The 25,277-nt window shown below is 62.6% G+C and overlaps 2 protein-coding genes across 2 annotated transcripts in view; one reads left to right on the forward strand and one right to left on the reverse strand.

Annotated features, from left to right (window-relative positions):
• The window catches only part of TNRC18 (trinucleotide repeat containing 18), a 55,988-nt gene extending 43,380 nt beyond the window's left edge, over positions 1-12,608 (forward strand). The window contains exons 18-29 of the mRNA XM_056128572.1: positions 3,932-4,347; positions 5,599-5,754; positions 5,958-6,099; positions 6,476-6,593; positions 6,662-6,737; positions 6,835-6,943; positions 8,469-8,585; positions 9,098-9,265; positions 9,358-10,541; positions 10,931-11,167; positions 11,267-11,338; positions 11,492-12,608. Of these exons, the coding sequence (XP_055984547.1) occupies positions 3,932-4,347; positions 5,599-5,754; positions 5,958-6,099; positions 6,476-6,593; positions 6,662-6,737; positions 6,835-6,943; positions 8,469-8,585; positions 9,098-9,265; positions 9,358-10,541; positions 10,931-11,167; positions 11,267-11,338; positions 11,492-11,698 (3,002 nt within the window). The 3' untranslated portion in view covers positions 11,699-12,608. The remainder of the gene's footprint in view (positions 1-3,931; positions 4,348-5,598; positions 5,755-5,957; positions 6,100-6,475; positions 6,594-6,661; positions 6,738-6,834; positions 6,944-8,468; positions 8,586-9,097; positions 9,266-9,357; positions 10,542-10,930; positions 11,168-11,266; positions 11,339-11,491) is intronic.
• A 706-nt stretch (positions 12,609-13,314) lies between these two features.
• SLC29A4 (solute carrier family 29 member 4) lies at positions 13,315-24,745 on the reverse strand. Its single transcript, XM_056128571.1, has 11 exons — positions 24,613-24,745; positions 22,121-22,276; positions 19,183-19,308; positions 18,989-19,102; positions 18,558-18,686; positions 16,857-16,931; positions 16,119-16,363; positions 15,848-15,989; positions 15,570-15,757; positions 14,260-14,500; positions 13,315-13,466 (listed from the first exon to the last, which is right to left on the reverse strand). Exons 2-11 carry the CDS (start codon positions 22,263-22,265, stop codon positions 13,324-13,326), a joined length of 1,548 nt encoding a protein of 515 aa, XP_055984546.1. The 5' UTR covers positions 22,266-22,276; positions 24,613-24,745; the 3' UTR covers positions 13,315-13,323.
• Between the last annotated feature and the right edge of the window lie 532 nt (positions 24,746-25,277).

The following is a 25,277-nucleotide window of genomic DNA, read 5'->3' on the forward strand; positions in this document are numbered from 1 at the left end:
GTGAGGTACAGTTACAGACTTACAAACTTTCATGCTTTCATTTCAGTCATACAGTGATCAAATAAATACCCATTTCTCCAACAGTGCCCATTCTCCACCACCAATGTTCCCAGTATCCCTCCCTGTAATATATTAGCAAATAAAGATGTTGTTGTTGGTTTTTTGTTTTTTTGTTTTGTTGGTTGTTTTGTTTTTTTTTTTGGCTTTTTGGGAGTCACACCCAGTGATGCTCAGGGGTTACTCCTGGCTCTGCGCTCAGGAGTTACTCCTGGCGGTGCTCAGGGGACCATATGGGATGCTGGGAATTGAACCTGGGTCAGCTGCATGCAAAGCAAATGCCCTACCCGCTGTGCTATCTCTCCAGACCTCCTCCTTTTTTTTTTTCTTTTATGTAGGAGTCCTGCTATTTATTCAGCCACTGATAAGGCTGATTGAATTTTTATTTTTTATTTTTTGGGTAACACCCAGAGATGCTCAGGGGTTACTCCTGGCTCTGCACATAGGAATAATCACTCCCGGTGCTCGGGGGAACCATATGGGATGCCGGGGATCGAACTTGGGTTGGCAGTGTGCAGGGCAAACGCCCTACCCTCTGAAGTATCGCTCCGGCTTAACTTCTTTGTGGTTTTGCTTGCTGTTCTTTTGGAAGCTAGTGACTTTGGGCCGTGCCTGGTGGTGCTCACGGTTGCAGTTTTAGCAAGTGCCTTAGCCCTGTGTGTCGCACTGGCTCTCAGTTCATGAGAAACTGCAGTGTGGCTGGACCCTGAGCCCTTGGTGCCCCTTGCCCAGCCTGCGGGTCACCAGTGTGTGGGATTCAGGAACTGTGAGCGTGAGCTTGGCTCTGCGTGTTCCTCCAGCCCCTCACCGTTATTTTCTTTTTGTTGTTGTTGTTGTTTTGTTTGTTTCTTTTGTTTTCTTTTTGTTGTTTGCTTTTTTGGGGTCACACCCGGCGATGCACAGTGGTTACTCCTGGCTCTGCACTCAGGAATTATTCCTGGTGGTGCTTGGAGGACCATATGGGATGCCGGGGATCAAACCCAGGTCGGCCGCGTGCAAGGCAAACGCCCTCCCCGCTGTGCTGTTGCTCCAGCCCCACCGTCATTTTCTTGATAATGTCATGGAGCAAGACAGTTCCCATTGTTCCTTATTTCTGTTTTGGTTTGGGGGCTACTCCTGTCAGAGCTCAGGAAACCTGAGTGGTGCTGGGAGTTGAAGCAGAGCTTCCTAGGTGCATGGGACGCAGTGAACCATTTCTCCAGCCCTGGGTGAATTCTTCTCCTGCGAATTGCAAGGCAAGCGTGCTGCCCACTGTGCCGTCCGGCCCCAGAAATACATATTGCTCTGCGTATTGCTCGGCCCCCGCAGTGTCTGCACTCGGATCTCTTAGAGTCTGTGGCACTCGTGTGTTTGCACACAGGACCGTGTGACCTGCAAACAGAGCATCCCTTCTGCCCTCCCCACGCATGCATCCTTTCTTTTCCTCACTCAATGCGTCTGGCTCAGATTCCCAGACGCCGTGCGTAAAAGAGGAAGGAGAGTGAGCAGATGGCTTTGTCTTCTGGTGGCCGTGGAAGATGTTCTTTCCCCGTGAACAAAGGGCGGCTGCCTGTCAAGTCACGTGGTTGTGGGATGCCGTCCCGCCTTCCCTCGTCCCGGCTCACCCCTACCTGTGTGTCTGGGTTGTGCTCACAACTGTGCATTTATTACTGTGATATCCCAAATGAGTTGATCACTGTATCTCCCCCCTCTTTTTGCTTTTTGGGTCACACCCAGAGACACTCAGGGATTACTCCTGGCTCATGCACTCGGGAATTACTCCCATATGTGCTCGGGGACCATATGGGATGCTGGGAATTGAACCCGGGTTTGCCGCGTGCAAGGCAAACGCCCTACTGGCTGTATTATCACTCCAGCCCCCTGCCACCTCTTTTTTTTTTTTTGAAGTGGGGGGGCCTCACCCGGCAGTGCTCAGACTGACTTCTGGCTCTGCACTCAGGAATCACTCCTGGCAGGGCCCAGGGGGCCGTATGGATGCTGGGGATTGAACCCAGGTCAGCAGCGTGCAAGGCCGGAGCCTCCCCACTGTCCTGTCCCTCTCTAACCTTTGTAAACTTCTTTCAGTTTTTGTTAGAGGCCACACCCAGCAGTGCTCAGTGCTTACTCTTGGCTCTACCTGCAGGAATGACTCCTGGTGGTGCTGGGGGGGGGAGGGGCGCGTGCAGGGGAAACGCTCTCACTGCTGTGCTGTCACTCCAGCCCCTTAAACGCTTACAATTTTTTTTTTACCTTAAAACCTATTTGGGGGGCCGGGGCCATAGTACAGCTGGTAGGGCGTTTGCCTTGCATGCGGCCGACTGGGTTCGATCCCCAGCATCCCATAGAGTCCCCCCAGCACCGCCAGGAGTGATTTCCTGAGTACAGAACCAGGAGTAACCCCTGAACATCGCTGGGTTTGACCCAAAAAGCAAAAAAGTTAAGAAATAAAACCTATTTTGATGGCATGGCTATTCAAGGGGCCTGTAGTTAATCTCATATTGGGGGGTGCCTCTCACCCAGCAGTGCTCAGGGGCTGCTCCCAGCCTTTGGTACCAGGGACCTTGTGCTCGGCGCTAAGTCAGGCCTGCGTGCACAGCCTGTGCTCAGCCAGTGAACATCAACCAGCCCCCTTTCATTTACCTTCACGGGAGCCATGCTGGGATGTGGTGGACGCTGTGGGTCAGTGCTTGGGCCCAGCAGTGTTGGGGGCTCCCAGGGCTCCCAGCACTGTTTGATCCATGTGCTGCAAGGGGATGGATCCGGGGTCTTGGCATGTGCTCAGGGCAGGCTCTGTCATCTGTCCCCTGCCAGCCTTCGTCCTGTTTTCCAAGAAACCTCTCTCCCCCCCCCCCCCCGATCCCTCAGCACATTTCAATTCCTTTTATCCACTCTGCTCCGTGACCTGAGTGCTCCTGCCCTGAGTGCTCCCACCCTGAATGTTTCCACCCAGAGTACTCTCTGTGAGTGCTCCTGCCCTGAGTGCTCCCACTCTGAATGTTCCTGTCCAGAGTACTCTACCTGAGCCCTCCCACCCTGAGTCCTCCCGCCCTGAGTGCTCTCTCTCACTGAGTGCTGAGTCCTTCCGCCCTAAGTGCTCCTGCCCTGTCCCACCCTATGACTTCCAGTCTCTGGGTCTTTGATTTGGGAGTTCATTTGTGGTCCCTCTCTTCTTCCTGTCTTATTTTGGGAAGGGGGGATGGGGAGGTAGGGAGTGGGGGATCCTGCTTCCTGCCAGCCGTGCTCAGGAACCCTCTGCCTTGGAGCCCCTGGCACCATTCCCACTTGCTGCCCCTCCCGGCCTCTCCCTACAGGCTCAGGGGTCCTCTGGGAGGTCTCCCTCCCTCCCACCACCAAGAAAGGCTCCGCTGCTCCCGTGGGTCATTGGACTTCCCAGAGGCCTCTTGTCCTCCCCAGCTTCCAATGTCCTGGGGTCAGCCTGACAACTCGAATTCTGTGTGGGACTCTGGGCACCGGGTTCGACTCTGGACAGGGCTGACAGCAGGCAGGCGGGCCTTCGGCAGGGTGGACAGACCCCCAAGGGCCGCAGGTGTCGACATCATGAGGGAAGGGGCCCCACGGGGCAGAGGGCAGTGGGGTCAGGGCATTGTGGGGTTCCTGCGCCTTGGACAGACACCCCGGGCTCCGGCGAGAGGTCCCCCCCAGCTCTGGGACTCGGAGGGGATTTTTCGATGCTCCTGCCCACGACTCCGCCCTGCCCCCCCGCATCCACCCAGCGGGCACTCTTGGGGTTGGGCTGCCCTGGGCACCAGGCAGGGTGAGGCCTGCTGGACCTTCCTCAGGCTCCTGGAACGAGGAAAGAGCCCCCCGTGGGGAGCAATGGGGTGGACAGCGGGGCCCCGGGGCCCAGGCCCACTGCCTTTTCTGCTCGCCACAGGCACGGAGCTGGAGGTCACGGACTCGGAGGGCGAGGTCAAGGTCAAGATCCGGAAAGGCCTGATGCGGCCCAAGAAGGGGCCGGGGGAGCCAGGACCCTCGTTGCCCCCGCCCGGGAACCGGGGCGCCGGCCCCTCCAGCCCAGACAAGACGAAGCTGGCGGAGAAGGGGCGCAAGGCCCGCAAGCTGCGGGGGCCCAAGGAGCCGGGCTTCGAGGCAGGGCCCGAGGCCAGCGACGACGACCTGTGGGCGCGCAGGCGCAGTGAGCGCATCTTCCTGCACGATGCCTCGGCCCCGCCCCCCGCCTCCCGCAGCACCGCGCCCCCCGCCACCAAGGCCAGCCGCTGCGGCAAGGGCGGCCCCCTGAGCCCACGCAAGGACGCCGGCCACGCCCGGGACAGGAAGGACCCCAGGAAGGTAAGGGAGGGTACCGGGAAGCTGAGGGCCGAGGGGACCCGGGAAGGTGAGGGCTGGAATGAGGGAACCCACTGCCTGACAGGGGCCTTTTGCCTGCTGTATCAAATGGACCAGTGGCGACCCTGGTCTGGGCCAGTGGAGGCTGGCTCTGTCCCTGAGGGTGGTTCTGGGTGTTGGTTCCGGCCTGGCTGCCCACTCAGGTGGCACTGCAGAGCCCGCTAGACCCCAGGGCAGTGAATAGGGGTCGCAGAGGGCTGTTGGCTGCAGGTCCCAGGTCTTGGAAAGAAAGTTCTAGAATAAGCTGTGACACACATTGATCAGAGCAGGTGGCCAGGTCTACCTCCAACCCCTGGCATCACATGGCTCCCAGCACTAGGGTGACCCCAGGACATTGAACTGGGAGTAACCCTGAGCACCGCCTTCCTCCCAGGCTGACTCCGGCTCTGTGCTCTGTGCTCAGGCCTCGTGGGGCTGACACTGGCTCTGTGCTCAGGGCACTCTCCTCATGGGTCTTGGGGTCCTATGCGGTCCCGGGGATCAAACCCAGTGGGCTGCATGGGAGCAGCTGCCTCCTGGACCCTGCACTTAACCTCTCTATGGAATTTGGTTCCTCCCCACACAAGTTTCCAAGCACAAGTTATTCCCCTCCCTAGCCCCACCGGCCCCCAGCCTGTGTTTGCTCCCAAGGCATCATCCCCACTCCCACGCCGTTGCCCCTTCCTGGGGTGAGGGAGCGGGGTGTCCTTCACTGCCGGGGCACCCCTGGCTTGGCTCTGGGCCAGGCGGGATCCAGCATGCACCCATCAGTGGAGCTGCACACGGCCCCTGTTTGCTGGGACTGTTCACCCTGCTTGGAGGGCTGAGACCTTGACCCCCCAGGAGTGTCCAGGACTGCGCCCCTGCAGAGTCTGCTGACCGTCTGGGCCACTGCAGCAGAACCAAGGCTTTACCCCCGGGTGCCACTCCAGGGCGGGCCAGGTGTCTGCAGGTGGGAATTCGGGTGAATTCCCGCTGAGTGCCCAACCAGGCTTGTATGTCGGTGGAAAGTTCTGGAAGGATGCACTATGCACTCCCGAGGGCTCTCATTACCTCTGTGGGTGAGGGGAACCTGGTGCTCACACCCCTCAGCCTCCTTCTGCACAACACAGTCCATCAGCAAAAACCAAGGTGCCCCAGAGTGGGCGGGTGGGAGGCAGGGGGTGGGGGGGTGGGCCGCCCCCGACGGTCCTGCTCTGTCGCTTCCTCCCTCAGAAGAAGAAGGGGAAGGAGGCAGCCTCCGGAGCCGGGCTGGCACCCCGAGTTCCTGCGCTGCCCGCTGAGGCCCGGGCCTCCAGCACCAGCTCCCCTGCCGCCGCCACAGCCAAGCGGAGCAGAGCCCGAGCCAAGGGGAAGGAGGTGAAGAAGGAGGTGAGGATGGTGGGGGGGGGGCGAGAGGGGAGGGAGAGGGGGGTGAGGGCTGGAGGGGGGATGGAGGGGAGGGGAGCCAGTTAAGGCTGGGCCCTCTGAGCCCACCGGCGCCACCCCGTGGAGGGGGGATGTCAGGGCTCACTCTCCCTCCCGCACGTGCATCATTTTGTCAGGGTCCTGATACGGCCCCTCTCTGTCCCCAGGCCCGGGGGAAGGGCGGTGCGGTGAGCAGGCTGATGGAGAGCATGGCGGCTGAGGAGGACTTCGAGCCCAACCAGGACTCCAGCTTCTCTGAGGACGAGCACCTGCCCCGCACCGGAGCCGTGGAGCGGCCGCTCACGCCAGGTAGGGGTGCGAGTGCGGGCGGCTGTGGGGGAAGGCATGGGATGGGTGAAGGGTGGGATGGGGGCTGTGGGGAGGGCGGGGAGGTTATGGGGAGGGGTGTGGCAGGGGTTGTGGGGGAGGGTCAGTGGGGGGCAGGAGGGGTGCGGCGGGGAGGGGTGCAGTGGGAGGGCAGGAGGGGTGCAGCGGGGAGGGGTGCAGTGGGAGGGCAGGAGGGGTGCAGTGGGGAGGGCGGGGGTTTCGGGGAGGGTCAGCAGGAGGGGTGCGGCAGGGAGGGGTTTGGCAAGAAGGGCAGGGCTCGTGGGGAGGGGTGTGGTGGGGGGCTGGAGGGGTGCTGCGGAGAGGGCGTGGCGGCATGGGCTCACTGTCCCGCCCGCAGCACCGCGCTCGTGCATCATCGACAAGGACGAGCTGCAGGACGGGCTGCGCGTGCTCATCCCGCTGGACGACAAGCTGCTGTACGCCGGCCACGTGCAGACGGTGCACTCGCCCGACATGTGAGTGTGGGGCCCGCGGGCTGGGGGTGGGGGGCGTGGGCAGGCCCTGACCCCCCCTGCACCCTCAGATACCGCGTGGTGGTGGAGGGCGAGCGTGGGAACCGGCCCCACATCTACTGTCTGGAGCAGCTGCTGCAGGAGGCGGTGAGGGGGGGGCGCGGGCCGGGAGGGGCGGCGGGGGGGGGGGGGGCGCCCGCCCACCTGGTCCCTGGCACGACCCCGCTTCCCCTCCTGCCCCCAGATCATCGACGTGCGCCCGGCCTCCACCCGCTTCCTGCCGCAGGGGACCCGGATCGCCGCCTACTGGAGCCAGCAATACCGCTGCCTCTACCCGGGCACCGTGGTGCGGGGTGAGCCCGCCCGAGCCGGCGCTGTCCACTGCCCCCACCCCCCACCCCCCTGCTGCACTTCACTGTGGGTCTGTGTGGGTGGGGGGCGGCCCAGGGTCACGCATGTCCTGTGCTCTGATTTGGGGGGGATGTGCGAACGTTTCAAGGTGCATTTCCTGCAGTCGTGTGTGTGTGTGTGTGTGTGTGTGTGTGTGTGTCCATGGATTTAGGCTCGTTCTCTGCAGTCGTGTGTGTATGTGCATATGTGTACACATATGTGGATTTTTGAGGCCTGTCAGTGCAGTCTTAGCACACGCGTGTGGGGGGAGGCGCATATGTGTGCATGCACACACTTTTGTTGTGTGGATTTTTTTTTTTTTTTTTTTTTTTTTTGCTTTTTGTGTTGCACCCAGTGATGCTCATGGGTTCCTCCTGGCTCTGCACTCAGGCATCACTCCTGGTGGTGCTCAGGGGACCATATGGGATGCTGGGAACCGAACCCGGGTCAACCACATAAAAGGCAAACGCCCTACCCGCTGTGCTATTGCTCCAGCCCCTGTTGTGAGGATTTTGAGGCCTCTCCCTGTAGTCCTGGTGCCTTCCCAGTCTCATGTTCCTAGAGTACCACAGTCTGGTGGCCTGTCTGTCCATCCTTCCTTCCTTCCTTCCTTCCTTTCTTCCCTCCCTCCCTCCCTCCTTCCCTCCCTCTCGGGGTAGTCTTCTGACTTTGTCTTCAAACTTCTTTCTGTTTTGAAATTTCTCCTGTCATGGGAAAGATCTTGGAACCCAAGGGACAATTAAAGCCCTGCCTTGAGCAGCTGACCCAGGTTCAGTCCCCCAAAGCCCATGTGGCCCCCCAAGGACTGCCAGGAGTGATCCCTGAGCACAGACCCAGGAGGAGCCTCTGAGCACTGCTGGGTGTGGGCCCCCAAAAAAGCACAAAAATTTCTTAGTTTTTTTTTCTTTGGGTGGGAAGCTCCTGGAACCCTTGTGGAAAGCCTGTTGCCGAGATCACTGGACAGTGGGGGGAGCCTGTAGGCCCTAGGGTCCGAGGTTAGACCAGGGCTCACTGTGCCACTGTTCTTTTTTTTTTTTGGGGGGGGGGTTTGGGTCACACCCGGTGATGCTTAGGGGTTACTCCTGGCTCTGCACTCAGGAATCACCCCTGGCAGTGCTTAGGGGACCATATGGGATGCTGGGAATCGAACCCGGGTTGGCCACGTGCAAGACAAACGCCCTACCCACTGTGCTATCTCTCCAGCCCCTGACTGTGTCAGGTTCTCTGGGCCCCTCCTCTGTCCCGATGGACTCACTCCCCAGAGTTCTTGGGGAATCTCGATTTTCCTTGGGGACTGTCACCTCTCTCCTGCGCCGAGTGCCCCTGCTCCTCCATCTCACCACTCCTTGTGCCCTGGACACCTGGTCCATCCCTCTCTGGGGACAGGACAGGCCCCACCCATCCCCAGGAGTGAGGCCCCCTGGGCCCTGCTGCACCCCCTCCCTCCATCACCCTGAGTTACGACCACTCGTGTCCTCTGCCCCCCAGGACTTCTGGACCTCGAGGACGATGGGGACCTGATCACAGTGGAGTTTGACGACGGGGACACGGGGCGGATCCCCTTGTCCCACATCCGTCTCCTGCCCCCCGACTACAAGATCCAGTGTGAGTGTGGGCCTTGGGGCGCAGGCTGTGTGGGCACGGGCCTTGGGATGCAGGCTGAGTGGGGGTGCTGTTGTGGCTTCAGCCCACGGGGTGTGTGGGATGTGGCCTCCGTGGGTGGGAGCCTCATCTAGCTAAGCTGGGAACATTAGAAAGTTCCCGACTATGGGTCTGGAGCCATAGCCCAGCAGGTAGGGCATTTGCCTTGCACGCGGCCGACGGGTTCGATTCCCAGCATCCCATATGGTCCCCTGAGCACCGCCAGGGGTAATTCCTGAGTGCAGAGCCAGGAGTAACCCCCGTGCATTGCCAGGTGTGACCCAAAAAGCAAAAAAAAAAAAAAAATTCCCGACTGCTGGGGAGCTGAGCCCCCCGTTCTGTCCCAAGCCGGGCCCCTGGCCGTGTTTGCAGCCGTGGGCCCTTGCCCAGCCCCTGGCAGCCCGGGTCAGCCCAGGAGGACAGACCTGTGTGCCCGCCTCCCACAGCCTGACCGAGCGGCTGTGTCCTGTCCACAGGTGCCGAGCCGTCCCCCGCCCTCTTGGTGCCCAGTGCCAAGCGCCGTAGCCGCAAAACCAGCAAAGACACCGCTGGGGACAGCAAGGAGGCCGCCACGCCAGCATCAGACGAGCCGGGCGCCAAGGCACGGGGCCGCGGACGGAGGCCCAGTGCCAAAGGCAAGGGCGGTACGTCGGTGCCGGGCCCTCCGAGGTGGCGGGGGACGGGACGCGGGACAGGGCGACCTGCAACCTGCTCTCTGCTCCCTCGCCTCTTCCAGACAGAGCCACCATCCTGGAGGAGGCAGGAGCCACAGCCGAGGCCCCGAGCACCCCAGCGGCGCCGGAGCCAGTCAGTGGTGCCACCGCCAGCGCCAAGAAGAGCCCCCCAGACACTGTGGACAAACGGGCCAGAGCGCCCAAGGCCCGCACAGCGCCCCCTCAGCCCTGCCCTGCACCGCCCGAGCCCTTCCGGGAGCTGCCGGCCCCCGCGGCCGCCCTGGCCCCGGCCCCTCTCACACCCTCGCCCGGGGCCATGCCCGCCTCCCGCCCCAAGCCCAAGAAGGCCCGCGCTCCCGAGGAGCCGGCCGGCAAGGGAGCACGGAGGCCAGGGGAGGCCGCCGAGCCTCTGGTCAAGCTGGACCACGAGGGGGTGACGTCCCCCAAGAGCAAAAAGGCCAAGGAGGCCCTGCTTCTCCGGGACGAGCCCCGGGGCCTGCTGGCGCTGGGCGGCTTCCTGCCCACCGCGGGCACCGGCGAGGCCCTGGCGGCCGACGGAGACGCAGCATCGCAGGAGCCTGGGCCTGGCCTTGCCTTCGAGGACTCAGGGGCCGCCAAGAGCCCTGACAAAGGCCAGGCGGGGCGGGACGGGGCCGAGGAATCCGAGAGCAGCGACAGTGGCAGCTCCGAGACCGAGGGCGAGGACGGCCAGGCCTGCGCCTCCTCATCCTCCTCTTCCTCCTCCTCCTCCTCGTCCTCCTCCTCCTCGTCCTCCTCATCCTCTTCATCCTCCTCTTCGTCCTCCTCCTCGTCGTCCTCCTCCTCTTCCTCTTCCTCCTCTTCATCATCATCGTCATCATCGTCGTCCTCCTCCTCCTCTTCCTCATCCTCCTCGTCCTCCACCACCGACGACTCTTCCTGCAGTTCCGATGACGAGGCGGCCCCTGCGGCGGTGGCCGGGCCCTCAGCGACCCCGGCACTGCCTAGCAAAGCTCCCAAACCCGCCGGGAAGGTGCGCCCCGCGGCCCCCGCCGCCCCCACGCAGCCCGCCCAGCCCCCCCTAGCGCCCAAGGCTCCCGCGGGCGGCGGCGCCAAGAGCCGCCCCAAGAAGAGGGAGGGTGTCCACCTGCCCACCACCAAGGAGCTGGCCAAGAGGCAGCGCCTGCCGTCCGTGGAGAACCGGCCCAAGATTGCCGCCTTCCTGCCCGCCCGGCAGCTCTGGAAGTGGTTCGGCAAACCCACCCAGGTAGGCTGTGCCGACTCGGCACACACAACGCCTGCGCACACGTGCTCGCTTGTGAGTTTCCCGTGAGCGACAGGGGCTAACCCCTCCCGCGGCCCTCAGTGGGACAGGCTGGATTCCGGCCCTGCTCCCTGCACTGACCCAGGGTTCCCTGGTGGAGGTGCCGTGCTACCACCCAGACTATCCACACCCTGGGGGCCCCTGTCCACACCCGGAGCTGCCGCCCAGTCTCTGATGGGTTCTGGGACTCCGGGGGTGGCACAGGCAGTTGATTTGCGTGTCCAGGACCCCGGGGCTGCAGGGAAGACCCTGAGGTCCCCATGTGTGGTGGGGGACTGCCCGGAGGGCGGGCAGCCCCGGGCCCCAACCGTGAATGTGCCCTGTGCCCACAGCGCCGCGGCATGAAGGGCAAAGCCCGCAAGCTGTTCTACAAGGCCATCGTGCGGGGGAAGGAGATGATCCGCATCGGCGACTGCGCCGTCTTCCTGTCGGCCGGCCGCCCCAACCTGCCCTACATCGGCCGCATCCAGAGCATGTGGGAGTCCTGGGGCAGCAACATGGTGGTGCGGGTCAAGTGGTTCTACCACCCCGAGGAGACCAGCCCGGGCAAGCGGCTGCACGAAGGCCAGGTAGGTGCAGGGAGGGGCGGGCACGGATGACGGAGCTGGCAGGGGTGGGGGAGGGGGGGTTCTGCCTGGGTCTCACCCGCCCTTCTTCCCGCCCGGCAGTGGGACCAGAAGTCAGGCCGCAGCCTCCCGGCAGCTCTGCGCGCCTCCAGCCAGAGGAAGGACTTCATGGAGGTACCCAAGCCCTAGGGGGCGGTACTCCCAACCCCGCCCTGCTCACACCCATCACCTCCTCTGCTGTCCCTCGGGATCGCAGGCCAGCCCTGACCCCCAGCTGGGCCCGCTCTGCCCCTGCTTGTCCGCCCTGACCCGCCCCTGTGCCCGCAGCGCGCCCTGTACCAGTCTTCACACGTGGACGAGAATGACGTGCAGACGGTGTCGCACAAGTGCCTGGTCGTGGGGCTGGAGCAGTATGAGCAGCTGCTGAGGACCAAGAAGCACCAGGACAGCGAGGGCCTGTACTACCTCGCGGGCACCTACGAGCCCACCACGGGCATGATCTTCTCCACCGACGGGGTGCCCGTGCTGTGCTGAGCTGGGCCCGCAGGCCCGCGGTGGGGGGGAGGGGGGGCGTGTGCATGATGGTCGTGACGCCCCACGGGGCGCAGCCCTGTGTGTGCCCGGATGCATGCCCCCGTGCACGCGCTGTGGCCCCCGGACTATGAGGCGCCGGGTTGCCTCCAGCACCTGGAAAGCACTTGGGCAAGGCGGACTGGGGGGCCCAGGGGGCCTCGGCTTGGGGCCCCCCTCATCGCCAGCCTGGCTCTGAGCGCCCGCACTTAGTGCTAGCCTTGGGGTAGCCAGACGCGGGGGGCGCCCGGGGGTCAGGCAGGCCCGGCCACGGCCACCCCGGCCCAGACCGTCACACTACAGACAACCAATGGTGCTGAAACCCTCGGGCCGCTGGCCCGGGGCGCGTCTGCCTGTACAGTTTTCTCTGCCCTGCCTGCCCTGTATCATATTCCTCTAAATGGAGTCGACTTTTTAATTATATATATAAAGATAAATATATATAAATATATATAAATATAAACTTTTTAAAACTGTGAAAAAAATAGATATGAAATTATAAAAAAAAAGCGAACAGTCTGACGTGCAGAATATTATTTTTATTTCCTGTTAGATTGTGAGTGACTAGTGTCCGCTTTTGCCCTGCCTGCCTCACCCCATCCCGTGTGGCCCCCCGGAGGGAGGAGCCGGGCGCCAGGGCCCCCCCCCCCCCGCGTACCCCCACCCGGAGAGCACCCTTGGGGCTGAAGCCCTCATCCAGACAATCTTAAGGGAAGGAAAAGCCAGACTTTGGTTTTGTTTTGGGGGGGGAGAATGGTGGTTTCCTTTTTGGTTTCTTGTTTGTTTGTTTGTTTTTTTAATTCTGTTTGTTGGCGAATTCTGTGTGATCATTTTCATAAAAAAGAAAAAGAAAAAAAAAGCCAAGAAAAAGTTATCATTGGAAAAGGAATGTTGTCTGAGCTGGTCATTTCTGGGGTGATGGGGAGGGGGAACCCCCGTGTCCCTGCTTCTGTGGGTGCCCTTGAGAGGACACGCTGCCACAGGGACCAGTTGACCCGAGGGTTGGGGTCAGAGCTGGGGACCCCTGAGAAGGCCCAGGAGGGACATGTCCCCATCCCCCACTAGCGGATACTCCACTGAGGCTGGGCCCCAGAGGAGGCTTTTTGCCAGCTCCCCGTGGTGGAGAGACGGGGCCGGGGCTTGGGACCCCTGACCAGCCTGCCACTGTTCCACCCTCCTTGGGGGCCCCCTGCAGCCCAGCCTGCTCCCTGGGACACCACCCACCCCACCCTACACACAACAGACACTCGGCAGCATAGGAAGGAGTGGCCTGCGACTTTAATGGCCTGGCAGGACAGAGGTGCCACCCCCAGCCCTCTGTGCCGCTCCAGCTTGGGGGGAGGGGGGGTCCTGCTTAGCCCCCTCCTGAGACCCATGTGAATGGGGTGAGAAGTCACCTAGGAGTGCACAGGGTCCCGAGCAGGTGGGGATGGCATCTGACCGTTGGCTTGGCTGGAGCAGGGCCTTGAGGCATATGGGGGGACACATGGGGCTCAGACTGGTAGGAATTGGGGGAAAGGTCCCACCTCCTACAGACCCCGGGTGGCTGGGGTCTCCCCCCTCACTGCAACACAGGCCGCAGTCGGGGCTCAGAGGCCGATGAGGACAGAGGTGTTGGAGGTGGTAGGGAAGGAGCAGTCGCTGGGGGCGTCCCGGGTGAGGCTGTAGGTGAAGTAGGCCACGGCGGAGCCCAGCGTGAGCCCCGTCATGTACGACACGGTCATGGTGTTCCCTGCGGACACGACGGCCTTGTTCCAGGTGCCCCGCCACCCACCGTCCCCACTCCCCAACACCCCACTGTGAGCCAGCCCTGTGGGTGCTTCCAGCTCTCTTCCCACCCACTCTCCCTCCTCCCTGCTCCTCCTCTCCCTCCTCCCCACTCTTCTCCTTCCTCCCCACTCTCCCTTCTCCGTTCCTCCTCCACCTCCTCCCCGTTCCTCCTCTCCCTCCTCCCTCTCTCCCTCCTCCCCATCCTCTCCCTCCTTCCTGCTCCTCTCCTCCCCGCTCCTCTCCCTCCCCGCTCACTCTCCTCCTTGCTCTCCCTATTTCTCATTCTCCCTCCTCCCTGCTTTCCCTCCTCCCCGCTTTCCTCCAGTTCTCCCCATTCCAAGTCCACATTCCTCCTCCCAGTGCTCCTTCCCCACCCTCCTGGTTGTGGGAGCACCTGAGGGCTTTTCCCATGAGTGTAGCTCCTGCCCCCCCCCCCATGACACTGGGCCTTACGTTTCCCACATAAACCTCACCCTCTGACCATGGAAGCCTTGACCTTTCTTGTGCCACCTGGCTGGCTCCCTCTGCTTCTGCCTTTTTGCTCAAAAGTCACCTCCTCCATGAGGTCTTCCCAGATGGCTACTGGCCTTGTGAAGTCACAAGGAAATTTCTAATCCCTTTTCCCTGATTGCCATCACTCACCACCCTCAGACTCACTGGATGGCCATCGTGGGGGCCAGCCATCCTATGGTATCAGTGGGTGGGCCGAGTGGCCCCAGATGTCCCCAGGGCTGGCTAACGGACGGGGGCCTCACCTGCCAACTCCCGCTGCTTGGGGCTCACTTTGCCGGCGGCCAGGATCATGGGCACGCTGCCAAAGTAGCCGTTACTGATGCCCATGAGCAGTGAGAAGATGCAGGGCCAGGCCGGATGGCGGAGGGCGGGCGCGCCACTGGGGTACACGCAGAGGATGAAGAGGGGGATGAAGACCACGCGCAGGCAGGAGCAGGCCAGCAGGTGCGTGCCTCGCCAGTCCACGGGCAGGGCTGCCAGGATCTGCGGGCAGCAGGCATGTGGCCCCTGCCCGGCCCCACTGCCCGGGTGCCCCCAGACATCCCAGTTCCACCCTTCTGCCCTGGGCTTTCCTCCTCTGGGCCCAGGCCTGTCTTTGGGGACCACCCCTGGCTTCCCCTCCCGCTAACTAGGGGGAGGGGTGGGGTGGGTGGGGACGTGATCATGTGGGTCTACACGATGGGCGGGGCCAGGCGCCTAGGGGCGTGGTCGCCTGCTGGGGCGGGTCCGGGAGGTACCGAGGGGCCACAGTACCTCCATGTCCTGGTCGTGCGGGCATGGGCGGGGCCGAGAGGGGCTAGCGGCGTGCTCTTGCGGACATGGACGAGGCAGGGAGGGGCCGAGGTCGCGTGTGCACGGGCGGGGGCGGGAGAGGGGCGTGGTCATTGGGACATGGGCGGAGCTGGGAGGGGTCGAGGGGCGAGGTCAAGCGGGAATGGGTGGGGCCAAGAGGGGCTGAGGGGCGTGGTCGTGCGTGCATGGGCGGGACAGGAGGGCTCGAGGGGTGTGGTCGTGTGGGCATGGGCGGGGCAGGCCGGGAGAGCCAAGGGGCGTGATTGTGCGTGCATGGGCGGGGCAGGGAGGGGCCGAGGGGCGTGGTCATTGGGGCATAGCCGTGGCTGGGAAGGGTCGAGGTCTCGTGCGGGAATGGGTGGGGCCGAGGGGCGTGGTCGTGTGGGCATGGGCAGAAGGGGTTGAGGGGCGTGGTCGTGCGGGTATGGGCGGGGCCGGGAGGGGCGAGGTCGCGCGAAGATGGGCAGGGCCTGATGGGGCTGAGGGGCGTGGTCAATCGGACATGGGCGGGGCCGGGAGGGCCGAGGTTGTGCGGGCATAGGCGGGACTGGGAGGGGAGAGGGGCGTGGTCGTGCGGGCGTAGGCGGGGCCTGGGGCGTGGTCATGGGGAATGGGCGTGGTCGAGAGGGGCTGAGGGGCGTGGTCGTGCGTGCATGGGCGGGACAGGAGGACTCGAGGGGTGTGGTCGTGCGGCATGGGCGGGGCCTGGAGGGTCGAGGGGCGTGGTCCCCATGCGGAGGACGGGCGGGGCGGGGCCCACCTTGCCCACGAAGTCCGAGAGGTTGAACACGGCCATGATGAGGATGGGCAGCCACTCGCCCAGGACGCAGTGTCGGATCTCGGATTCGAGACCCGGGAACAGGCACAGCGTGATGAAGTAGGTCACGGCGATGGACAGCATGTCGGCCCAGATGACACGCGCCACGGCGTAGCGGTGCAGCAGCAGGGCTGTGGGGACCGCGGTCAGGGACGGCCCGCGGCCCCGGCGGCCGCCCCCGGCCCGCCCGCCCGCCCGCGCGTGCCCGGCCGGCCCCGCACCTCTGCAGGACGGCCAGCTCCGCCGCGCCCGGGGCCGGAGCACGTCAAAGCGCGTGTAGGCGCCCGCTCCGCCGCGGGGCAGCTCGTGGACTGGACTGTCCTTCGGGGACCCGCCGCCGTCCAGGGCTGCGCCTTGGTGCTCCTGGGAGAAGCGCGCGGGGGGTTGGGGGGGACGGGACGGGCGGGGGGCGGCACCCCCGCGACACCCCCTGGCGGCCCGCGCCCCTCCCGCCTGCCGCGCGGCCCGCGGCCGCCAGAGGGCGCGGCTCACCAGGAAGCGCACGTCGCCCGCCGCCACGTCGTGGTGCGCGCGGTAGCCGGGCCGGGCGGGGCGCGGGCGCGGGCGCGCCGTGTGGGAGCGCACGAAGCGGCTGCGGCGCACCAGCAGGTGCAGCAGGAAGCACAGCAGCTCCAGCGCCGCCGACAGCAGGAAGAAGATGAGCGTCCCCGCGCGCTCGTCGGGCAGCAGCAGCTTCGTGAGGATGCGGCTCAGCGACACCATCACGCCCGCCGTGCCTGCGGGGCGGGACGGACGGACGGACGGACGGGACGGGAGGCCGCGCGGCGCCCCGGCCACCCACCCCACGGGGACGGCCCGGCCTGAGCGGGGGGGGGGGGGCGAGTGGGCGCTCCCGGGGCGGGGGGGGGGGGTGCGGGGCTGTCGGGGCGGGAGGCCGGCGCCACCCCTGGGCACCGTCCCGAGTGACCCCAGCGTGAGAAGTGGCCCGCGAGCATCACCAGAAATCACCCCAAAGCGGCACAGCGGCGGGGACCCCGCACAGCCCACGGTGGGGGGAGCGGGCGGCGCACCCGAAAGCAGCATTCCCGCCGGCCACGCCCTGGGTCACTGTGTCAGCCGAGACGGGTGCGGGCGGGCAGGCGTCACCCAGGGGACACCAGCCACAAGGGGAGGTGGGTGGGGGCCACAGAGGTGGGCGCGACCCCAGAGTGGCTTCTGATCCCAAGAGCATGGTGAGGGCTGCCCCGGGCAGAGCGCTCAGATACTCACTCTCCCCCGTCATCACCCCCTGCGTGTACCTCTTGGGCAGCATGCCGGTGTAGCCATAGAAGCTGGACTGCTGCACTGCGGGGAGACGCGCCTGTGAGCGCCCCACAGCCAGCGTCACAGCCTCTGACCCCCCTGAGGCATCAGGCAAAACTGAGGCACAGGCAGGCGGGTGGGTGCTGCCCATCCTGATGGCAGTTACACACAAAGGCCTTGACAGTGCCTTCCCCTGAAATCCATGTCCCTGCCCCCCAGAAGGACAACCCCAGACCAAAGAGGGGACCTCTGTGCGCCTGCATAGGAGCCGAGTCAGAACCAGTCACCTCTAGGACACAACATGGAGACGGGCTGGAGCGATAGCACAAGCAGGGAGGGCATTTGCCTTGCACATGGTCGACCCGGGTTTGATTCCCAGCATCCCATATGGTCCCCTGAGCACCACCAGGAGTAATTCCTGAGTGCATGAGCCAGGAGTAACCCCTGTGCATTGCCAGGTGTGACCCAAAAAGCAAAAAACAAACAAACAACATGGAGACATGGGTGAGAGAAAATGTGTGTGTGCGAGAGAGAGAATGTGTGTGAGAAAATACGTGAGAAAGTATATGAGTGTGTGTGAGAAAATGTGTGGTATGAGAGAGAACATGTGTGGGGAAGTGTGTGAGTGTGTGAGAATGTAAGAAAAGTTGTGGGGGCCACAGTGACAGTACAAGAGGTAGGTACGCGTTTGCCTTGCACGCAGTTGACCTGGATTCGGTCCCCAGCATCCCATATGGTCCCTGAGCACCACCAGGAGTAACTCCTGAGTGCAGAGCCAGAAGTAACCCCTGTGCATCGCCAGGTGTGGCACAAAAACAAAGGAAATAAAAGTTGGGTGTGAGAAAATGTGTGTGCTGTAAGAGAGAATGAGTGAGAAAATGTTTGAAAATGTGAGAAAAGTGATTCTGTGAGAGAACTGTGAGAAAATGTGTGCGAGAATGTATGTGAGAGTATTTGTGAGTGTGAGAAAATTTGTGAGATGTGTGATAGTGTGAGAAAATGTGAAAATGTGTGCATATATGTGAGAATGAGGTGGGAATGGGTGAGGAAATGTGGTGTGACAGAGAATGTGTATGTGTGTGTGTGTCAGTATGTATGTATGAGATTGAATCTGTATGTGTGGACTTATGTGACAGTGTGAGTCTTGTGAGCATGTGGATATTTTGAGAGTGTGAATGTGTGTATGACTGTTAGTGTGAGTGTGTGAATGTGTGATAGAGGGTCTTTAAGTGTGTGTGTGTGTGTGTGTGTGTAAGTCTGATCATGGGAGGGTGTGCCTGCATGGGTGTGTGCAGATGTGTGCGTGTGGAGACAATGGCATGTATTTGTGGGTGTATGTATATGTGCACAGTGGTGTGTGCGCAAGTACAAATAGTGGCATGTGGGAGTATGTGTATGTGTGCACAGACAGTAGAACATGTGTGTATGCATGCACAATGACACATGGGGGGGTGCACATAGTGTCAAGTATGTGGAATGTGTGTGTGTGTGTGTGTGCACAGATGATGGCATGCATGCGGGCATGCGTATGCATGAAGACAGCGGCACGTGTGTGGACATGTTCATGCAACAGTTGTGTCTTTGGAGGCAGATGTACACACACATAGCATGTGACATGCCGATGTAGCCTGGTGTTGAGCAGCCCTGCCCAGCCCACCCCGGTTCTACCTGTGCAGCCGAAGGCCACGGTGCCCACCGCGGCCAGGTTGATGGCGTAGGCCTGGTCCCGAGAGAAGAGCTGCAACCACACATCACAGATGCTGATGAAGAGGAGGGGTCCCAAGGCAAGGAGGTAGCCTGGGAGGGGGGGCAACAAGATGGGACAAGAGTGAGGGGTGGGGAGCTCACACCCTCCCTCCCCTCAGTACTGAAGCACTGTCAAGGTCTGAGGGACACCTGGAAGGCTTCCTGGAGGAAGCACCTCTTGAGTGGCACCTCGAAGCCAGATGCAGCCATGAAAGCACAGGAAAATGGAGCACAGTGGGCTGAGGGGAGACCCCATCTTGGGGGCAATGTGCTACAGCCCCTGAAACTTGACCCTGTTCTGGAAGGTGCGCCCAGGTCAGAGACAGGCGGGGCCCAGGAGGAGGCAGACATACCCGCGGTGATCCGGGTGTGCGGGCTCAGGCGCTCCACCAGCGCGTTGTTGAACAGCACAGCCACCAGCGCCACCAGGATGTAGGTCAGGCTCATGTCAAACACGATGGAGGTCCCTGTGGGCACGGGGGGGGGGGGGCAGAACTCAAGGGAGCCCTCGCCTGCCACCCCTAGGGGCTGCGAGCGCGCCACCCACCTGGGTACTTGTGGTGCAGGTAGTCCACGTCCGTGATGAAGCTGTTATAGGGCAGCAGGAAGCCCGCGCCGGCCAGCAGCATGGCGAAGTAGATGGCATGGTAGCGGTCTCCGGGCACTGGCGCATCTGCCACCAACCCACAGGCCACAGTCACTGCCCAGGGTGACCATCCACACAGCCATGACCACTGCCCCAGGGTTACTGTCCATGCATGCACAGCTACTACCTCAGGGTCACCATCTCTGCAGGCATGGCCACTGCCCCAGGATCACCTTCCCTGCAGGCTCGGCACTGCCCCAGGATGACCATCCGTGCAGGCCATGGTACTCCACCAGGGCCACCAGCACATAAGCTGCAACATTCCCCCAGGCCATGGTCTCCACGTCAGGATAGCTGTCCATGCATGGTCATGGTCCACACTGGGAAGGCCACCATCCACATGTGACATGGTCACTGCACCAGGGGAGAGTCTGTCTGGTTCCCATTTTATCCACACATCTGTCCAGCTTGGCATGGGTGTGCCATCGTCCATGTATGGCTAAAGCCACTGCCTCAGGGGCACTGTCCACACAGATTCCCTCTATGGTCACTACCCACACTTGGCCACCACTCTCGGCCACAACCCCAGGCTGTGGTCCACAGAGGCCATGGCCACTACAGCAAGACCACATGGACACTGCACTTGGCTATCCATCATCCACATGACCACAGCACAGCCATGGCCCTCATGGTCATCACTTTCTTGATCACCAGGTAAACAACCACCCACCCATGACCCCTCGGGCATCACCCTACCACCAGAATGGCTTCATCCCCACAGGGACAACAGGATGACAAACAGTGGGACAGTCGCAGGCTGAGTGGGGGGCAGCTGGTTCTGGGGAGGAGGACAGCGGGCACTGGCCCCTGGGGCATTGATGTGGTCAGGGGCCCAACATGGCCTGGCGACCCTACTGACCCACTCACTGGCCTTCACCTCCCTTCCATGACTCAGGGCTCTGAGGCCCAAAGGCAAGTGTGAGACGGCACTCAGCCATGGGGGGGGGGGGCGCTCCTCGGGGTGAGGACAAGGAGCCAGGCCACTCGTGAGGGCCAGGGTCACCCAAGCATACCGGGAGCCCCGGCCACCCTGAGCACTTCTGGGCCTGTCCGAAGCTGAGCAGTGGCGGCCTAGACCCAGCAGCGCAGCCGGCCCAGAGCCACTGTGAAGGCTGGAACCTCAGCGGACGAACATGCCGCAGTGCGCTCTGAGGATGAGGGGACAGGATGGGAGCACTGCCGAGAATTGCCACTTGGGGGCCGGTCCCAGGAGATGCACCATGGTACGAACATGGGGGTGCAGAGTCAACCAGACACTTGTGCTGATTCCCTCTGGCCCCCTTCCAAGCGGCGACTTGAGTGTGGGTCTGCAGGAAGTGTCTCCAGACTTAAGATGCCAAAAGTAGGGCTGGAGTGATAGCACAGCAGGTAGGGCATTTGCCTTACACGCGGCCGACCCGGGTTCGATCCCCGGCATTCCATATGGTCCCCCAAGCACTGCAAGGAGTAATTCCTGAGTGCAAAGCCAGGAGGAACCCCTAAGCATTGCTGGATGCCAGAACTTTTCCTCCTCTGGAGCCAGGTGCGGCGAGATCCTGGGACCCTGGGTGTCACCAGTGTCAAGGGGCAAACATTGTCAGTGTTTGCCAGAAGTATGGCTGAAGGAACTATTCAGTGGGGGGCCGGGTGATGGGGGTAGACTGTGAAGGTCACTTTCCAGGTCCATTTGGCAGGTTGAAAACAGCCCTGCATGCATTCAAACAGATGTACAGACAAGAAGAAAGAGATTTTGTGGGTCCAAGTCCTTCTTTAGCTGACTCTTAAGTTCAGCAAAAAGGAAATTTGTCCCACGGAGGCCTGACTCAATCAGGTGAGAGCTAATTGGCTCATCCCGGCTCACAAAGATCTCAGAGAGCTCCCACCCATGGCTTCCAGCCCGTCACAATTTCCTTTCTGCTTCAAGTCCCCGCGGCCCCTCATATTTCGCCAGCCGCCACTCTAGACAGCTAATCTGTAGTAGTAAACCCAGTTGTGCGTGGGCGTTTCTCACCCGGCTGAACTCACTGACTGACTCACCACCTAGCTCCTGCCAGCACCACACTCAGAGCTGCCGCCTGCGCTGCCACAGGAGCCGCCATCCATCTCGAGGTCACTGCCATGGGGCCCCCATGGTCACACCGACCCTGGGGGAGTTGAGCGCCTGGGGGCTGGCCCAAGCAGATTCGGGGATACGCCCAGGACAGAGGAGACCCCAACCTCCAGAATATGACAGTGGGGCAGAAGGCGCACTGGCATGACCACAGTGCGGGGAACCCTGAGCCATCTCCCAGGGATTCGGTGACGCAGTTGAGGGCTGACAACACCCCTGCTCCTGTCCGGACAAAGGAACCGAGGCACAGAGACCAGGGGCCTGAGTGGGACCCCAGAGTCGCTGAGCTGGGGAGTGGCCAACCCTGAACCTGCACAGACCCACAAGCCGTCCACACTTGCAGCCAATGTCTGCTTCCATCAGGGTGGGACACAAGAGGAGACCGGGAGACTGCAGCTCAGAGAGATTGCAGTCCATGCCCAAAGTCACACAACACTGAAAACACGGTCTCAATCTCCATCAACATTTGCAGGTGTGCTCCATCACCGGCCTGCCCAGACGCCCCCAAATAGCACAAGACCCATGGTTTCTGGAGTGAGGCCTGAGGTGGGCTCTGTGCTTGGCGGCCATGGGGCCTTAGCAGTTGCCTTGAAGCACAGCCCAGGGACATCACTGAACTTGGGCATCCAACGGGGACACCTGGGGGCCCACTTGCTGCCCAGAGTTCAAATACTCGACACTGGTGTTTGCTGCCACCCCAGCCCAGAGCCCCGGGGGTCCCAAGACCAAGACACCCCCACCCTCTCCTACCAGAGTCAGAGTCGGAGAAAAGCGGGGCACCTCTTGCCCCTGCCTCAGGCTGGTCGCTGTCGATGCTGAAGCTGGTCACGGTGCTGCCTTCAGGGGTGCCCGCCATGGTGGGCTCTTTGAGGCGCTGACTCCCCGCGGAGCCCATGACAGTCCACGCTGCAGAGAAAGTCAGGTGGAGGCTGAGGGGCAGCAAGAGAAGACCCCCGCACTGCACAATGGAGCATGGAGCAGACGTACCCACCAGAGGAGGGGCACTTGATCTAAGACTAATGCAGTCAGGACCATGATAGAGGGCTGCCTGGGGGAGGCGGCAGTGGGCATAGAGGGAGAAGCCAGGACCAGTGAGCAGTCAGAAGTCCAGGGATTAGTGCCAGTGACATGGATGGGGAGTCCCGTACCCCACTTCTCTTTGAGAAGGTGACAATGGCCTCTCTTTTGATTTTGGTTCACACCGAGAGGTACTTAGGGCTTATTCCTGGCTCTGCTTCGGGGTCATTCCTGGGTCTGTGCCAGGGACCATTCTAGGTGCTGGGAATCAAACCCGGATTGTAAGACCCCTCCCAGCTGCAGTCTCTCTCCGACCTCACACCCACTTCTGACATGTGGGAAGGGGTGACAGGAGCCCCCCACCTCCCCTCCCAGCTCTGGTCAACCTGGAGCCAAACCCGGTCTGAGGGAGTGTGGGGACCAGGGGAACAGCACAGCCAGGAGGGCGTTTGCCTTGCATGTGGCTGACCCAGATTCAATCCCTGGCATTCATATGGTCCCCTGAGCACTGCAAGGAGTGATCCCAAGCACAGAGCCAGGAGTAACCTTGAGCACCACTGAGTGTGGCCCAAAACTAAAAACCAAACCAAGCAAACCCGAGGGCATGTGGGACACACCTCCCGAGGCTGAGCCTCAGTTTCTCTGCCTTGTTCCTAAGCCCTAAACTGTGGTTTAGGAGAACAAGGAGTAATGGAGAGACAGCATTGCTCTGCAGGGCCAGCGGTCTCCCCGCCACTCGGATCAATTTGCCCTTCAAATGCCCTTTTTCTCCACCTGGTAGCCAACGCAGCTCATGGAGAGGTGGACCCCAGGGCTGGGGCCCCGCAGCCGGCTCAAATGTGCCACCCCTGTCCGGGGATCCCGCATGCCAGAGCACCCAGAGTCTCTGAGAGGCCCACCCACAGGTCGCCCCTGCCTGCTCTGTCCAGCTCTCCTGCCCCGTGTGCTTTCTGGGTGAGCTGTGCCTGGCATACGGCCCCGCCCCGCCTGCACCTCCTCTAGCTCTACAGACTTTTCTGTTGTTTCTTCCGTTTCGTTTGGGGCAAGTCAGGATCACCAGGGCAACCCCCAGTGCATCTGCCCCAGCACAGCAGAGTCGGAGCAGGACCAGGACCAGGACTTCCAGCCGTTTGGGGGAGCCAGAGGCCCTGAGTGGGGGAGGGGTGACCAGGAAGGGTGCAGGAGGCTTGGATGAAATCAGAGCTGGGCACACTTTGGCCCCTCACTCTCCCCTCAGACTCAGGCATCCCTGCGGGTGCCTCCTCCGCCCTAGTGGCCACCGGCCAGGATCCAGCCTGAAGCGGAGGCCGGCTAGAGAGGGCGGCTGGAGACTGAGCTCAGGCTAGCCAGGTCCCCGTGGGGGCCACTATCCCCACATTGGCCACTGTCACTGCATCAACTGCGGATCTCATTGGTCACTGTCCCCACACTGGCCACTGGCCCTGTGACAGCCACATCGCTGCTCCCAGAGGGCCTCTGACCAATCCCATGGGTCAGTCCCCTTCTGGCCCCTCCCCCAGTGGGACCCCACGTACTCAAATCCAGTCGGCCAGCCTGGCCCCCAACTCCCTGCCTTCAGAGCCCTGGGCTGGGGCCTCAGTTTCCACCGCACAATGTGACCTGAGAACAGTCTGCCCAGTGGGGTGGGGGCTTGTGGCCACCCCCCATTTCTGTGACACCCCCCCCCCAGACTGGGGAGGGCTTGAGTATGGCCCCACTGTGTAGAAAGTTCGACTGAGGCAGAAAAGCCAGTCACCAGGGCAGGGAGCCCCGATTTTTGCAACGGGGTCTGGTTCTGTACGGTGCCCAGAAGATGACACTCCACGGCCTCCACCTGCTCTCCCCGCCCATTGCCCGCCGTGGCCTCGGTGCCCTTGGGTGGCAGTCAGACCCCCACATCCTGCAGCCTCTCGGTGCCACATCTGGAGTCCCTGACCCCACCGCCCCTGCACCCCACGCGCGCAGCAACAAACTTGGCCCCAGCCCGGGCGGCGGCAGGGCTCCCCGACTTGCTCCCGCAAGTGTCCGCGCCGATGTGGGGACCCCCTGCCGGGACAGGAGGCCGAGTGGGAGGCTGGGGGCCGGCCAGCGCGCCGCAGACAAAGGCTCCGACAGGTCCCCGCGCCCGCGCCGCGCCCCGCACCCTCCGCGCCGCGCCTCCACCCCGCACTCCCCCACCCCGCGCCCCACGCCCCGCACCCTGCGCCCCGCGCCCCGCGACGCACCCGGAGTCTGCGCCGCCGCCGTCTCCTCCGTGGGTCCCGCGGCCGCCGCCCGGGTCGAGCGAGTCCGGGGGCGCCGCGGCTGCAGCGAGCACAGCCCTGGGGGGCCCTGCCAGGCGCGCTCCGCCTCCTCTCCCTCCTCCCGCCCCGCCCCGCCCCTTCCTCCCTCCCCCTCTCCCTCCACCCCTCCCCTCCTCCTCTCTATCTTCTCCTCCCCTCCCCTCTTCCCCTCCTCTCCTCCCCTCCCCTCCTTTCCTCCCCCCCATCTCCTTCCCTCCCCCTTTCTTCCCCCCTTTCCCTCCCCTCTCCTCCTCATGACCTCCGGAAGTCCACCACCACCCTCTTTCAGAAAATGACCTCGGTTGAGTGAGTGCGGGAGGCGGTTCTTAGGGAGGGATGCCAGGACGTCCCCACCGCCCTGCCCCAGGCTTCTGGTCCCCCCATCTGAGAGCCTCTGGGGTGCCGGCCCCCCAGCACCAACTCCCTGGGGCCCAGGGGTGGGTGGGCATGAACTGGAGGTTCCAAATTCTTCTTAGGGGGCAGGGATGGGAGAACCCCCTCATCCTCCTTCCCTGCTCTCGTGCTCCCCAAGGCCAGGGCTGTGTAACGGGATCTCCAGGCAGTCAGTAGACTGCTGAGTGTAAACTGGTTAATCTCAGTGTGGGGGG

Source organism: Sorex fumeus, unplaced genomic scaffold, assembly GCF_029834395.1.
Source record: "Sorex fumeus unplaced genomic scaffold, SorFum_2.1 ptg000064l, whole genome shotgun sequence".
NCBI classification, from domain to species: Eukaryota; Metazoa; Chordata; class Mammalia; order Eulipotyphla; family Soricidae; genus Sorex; species Sorex fumeus.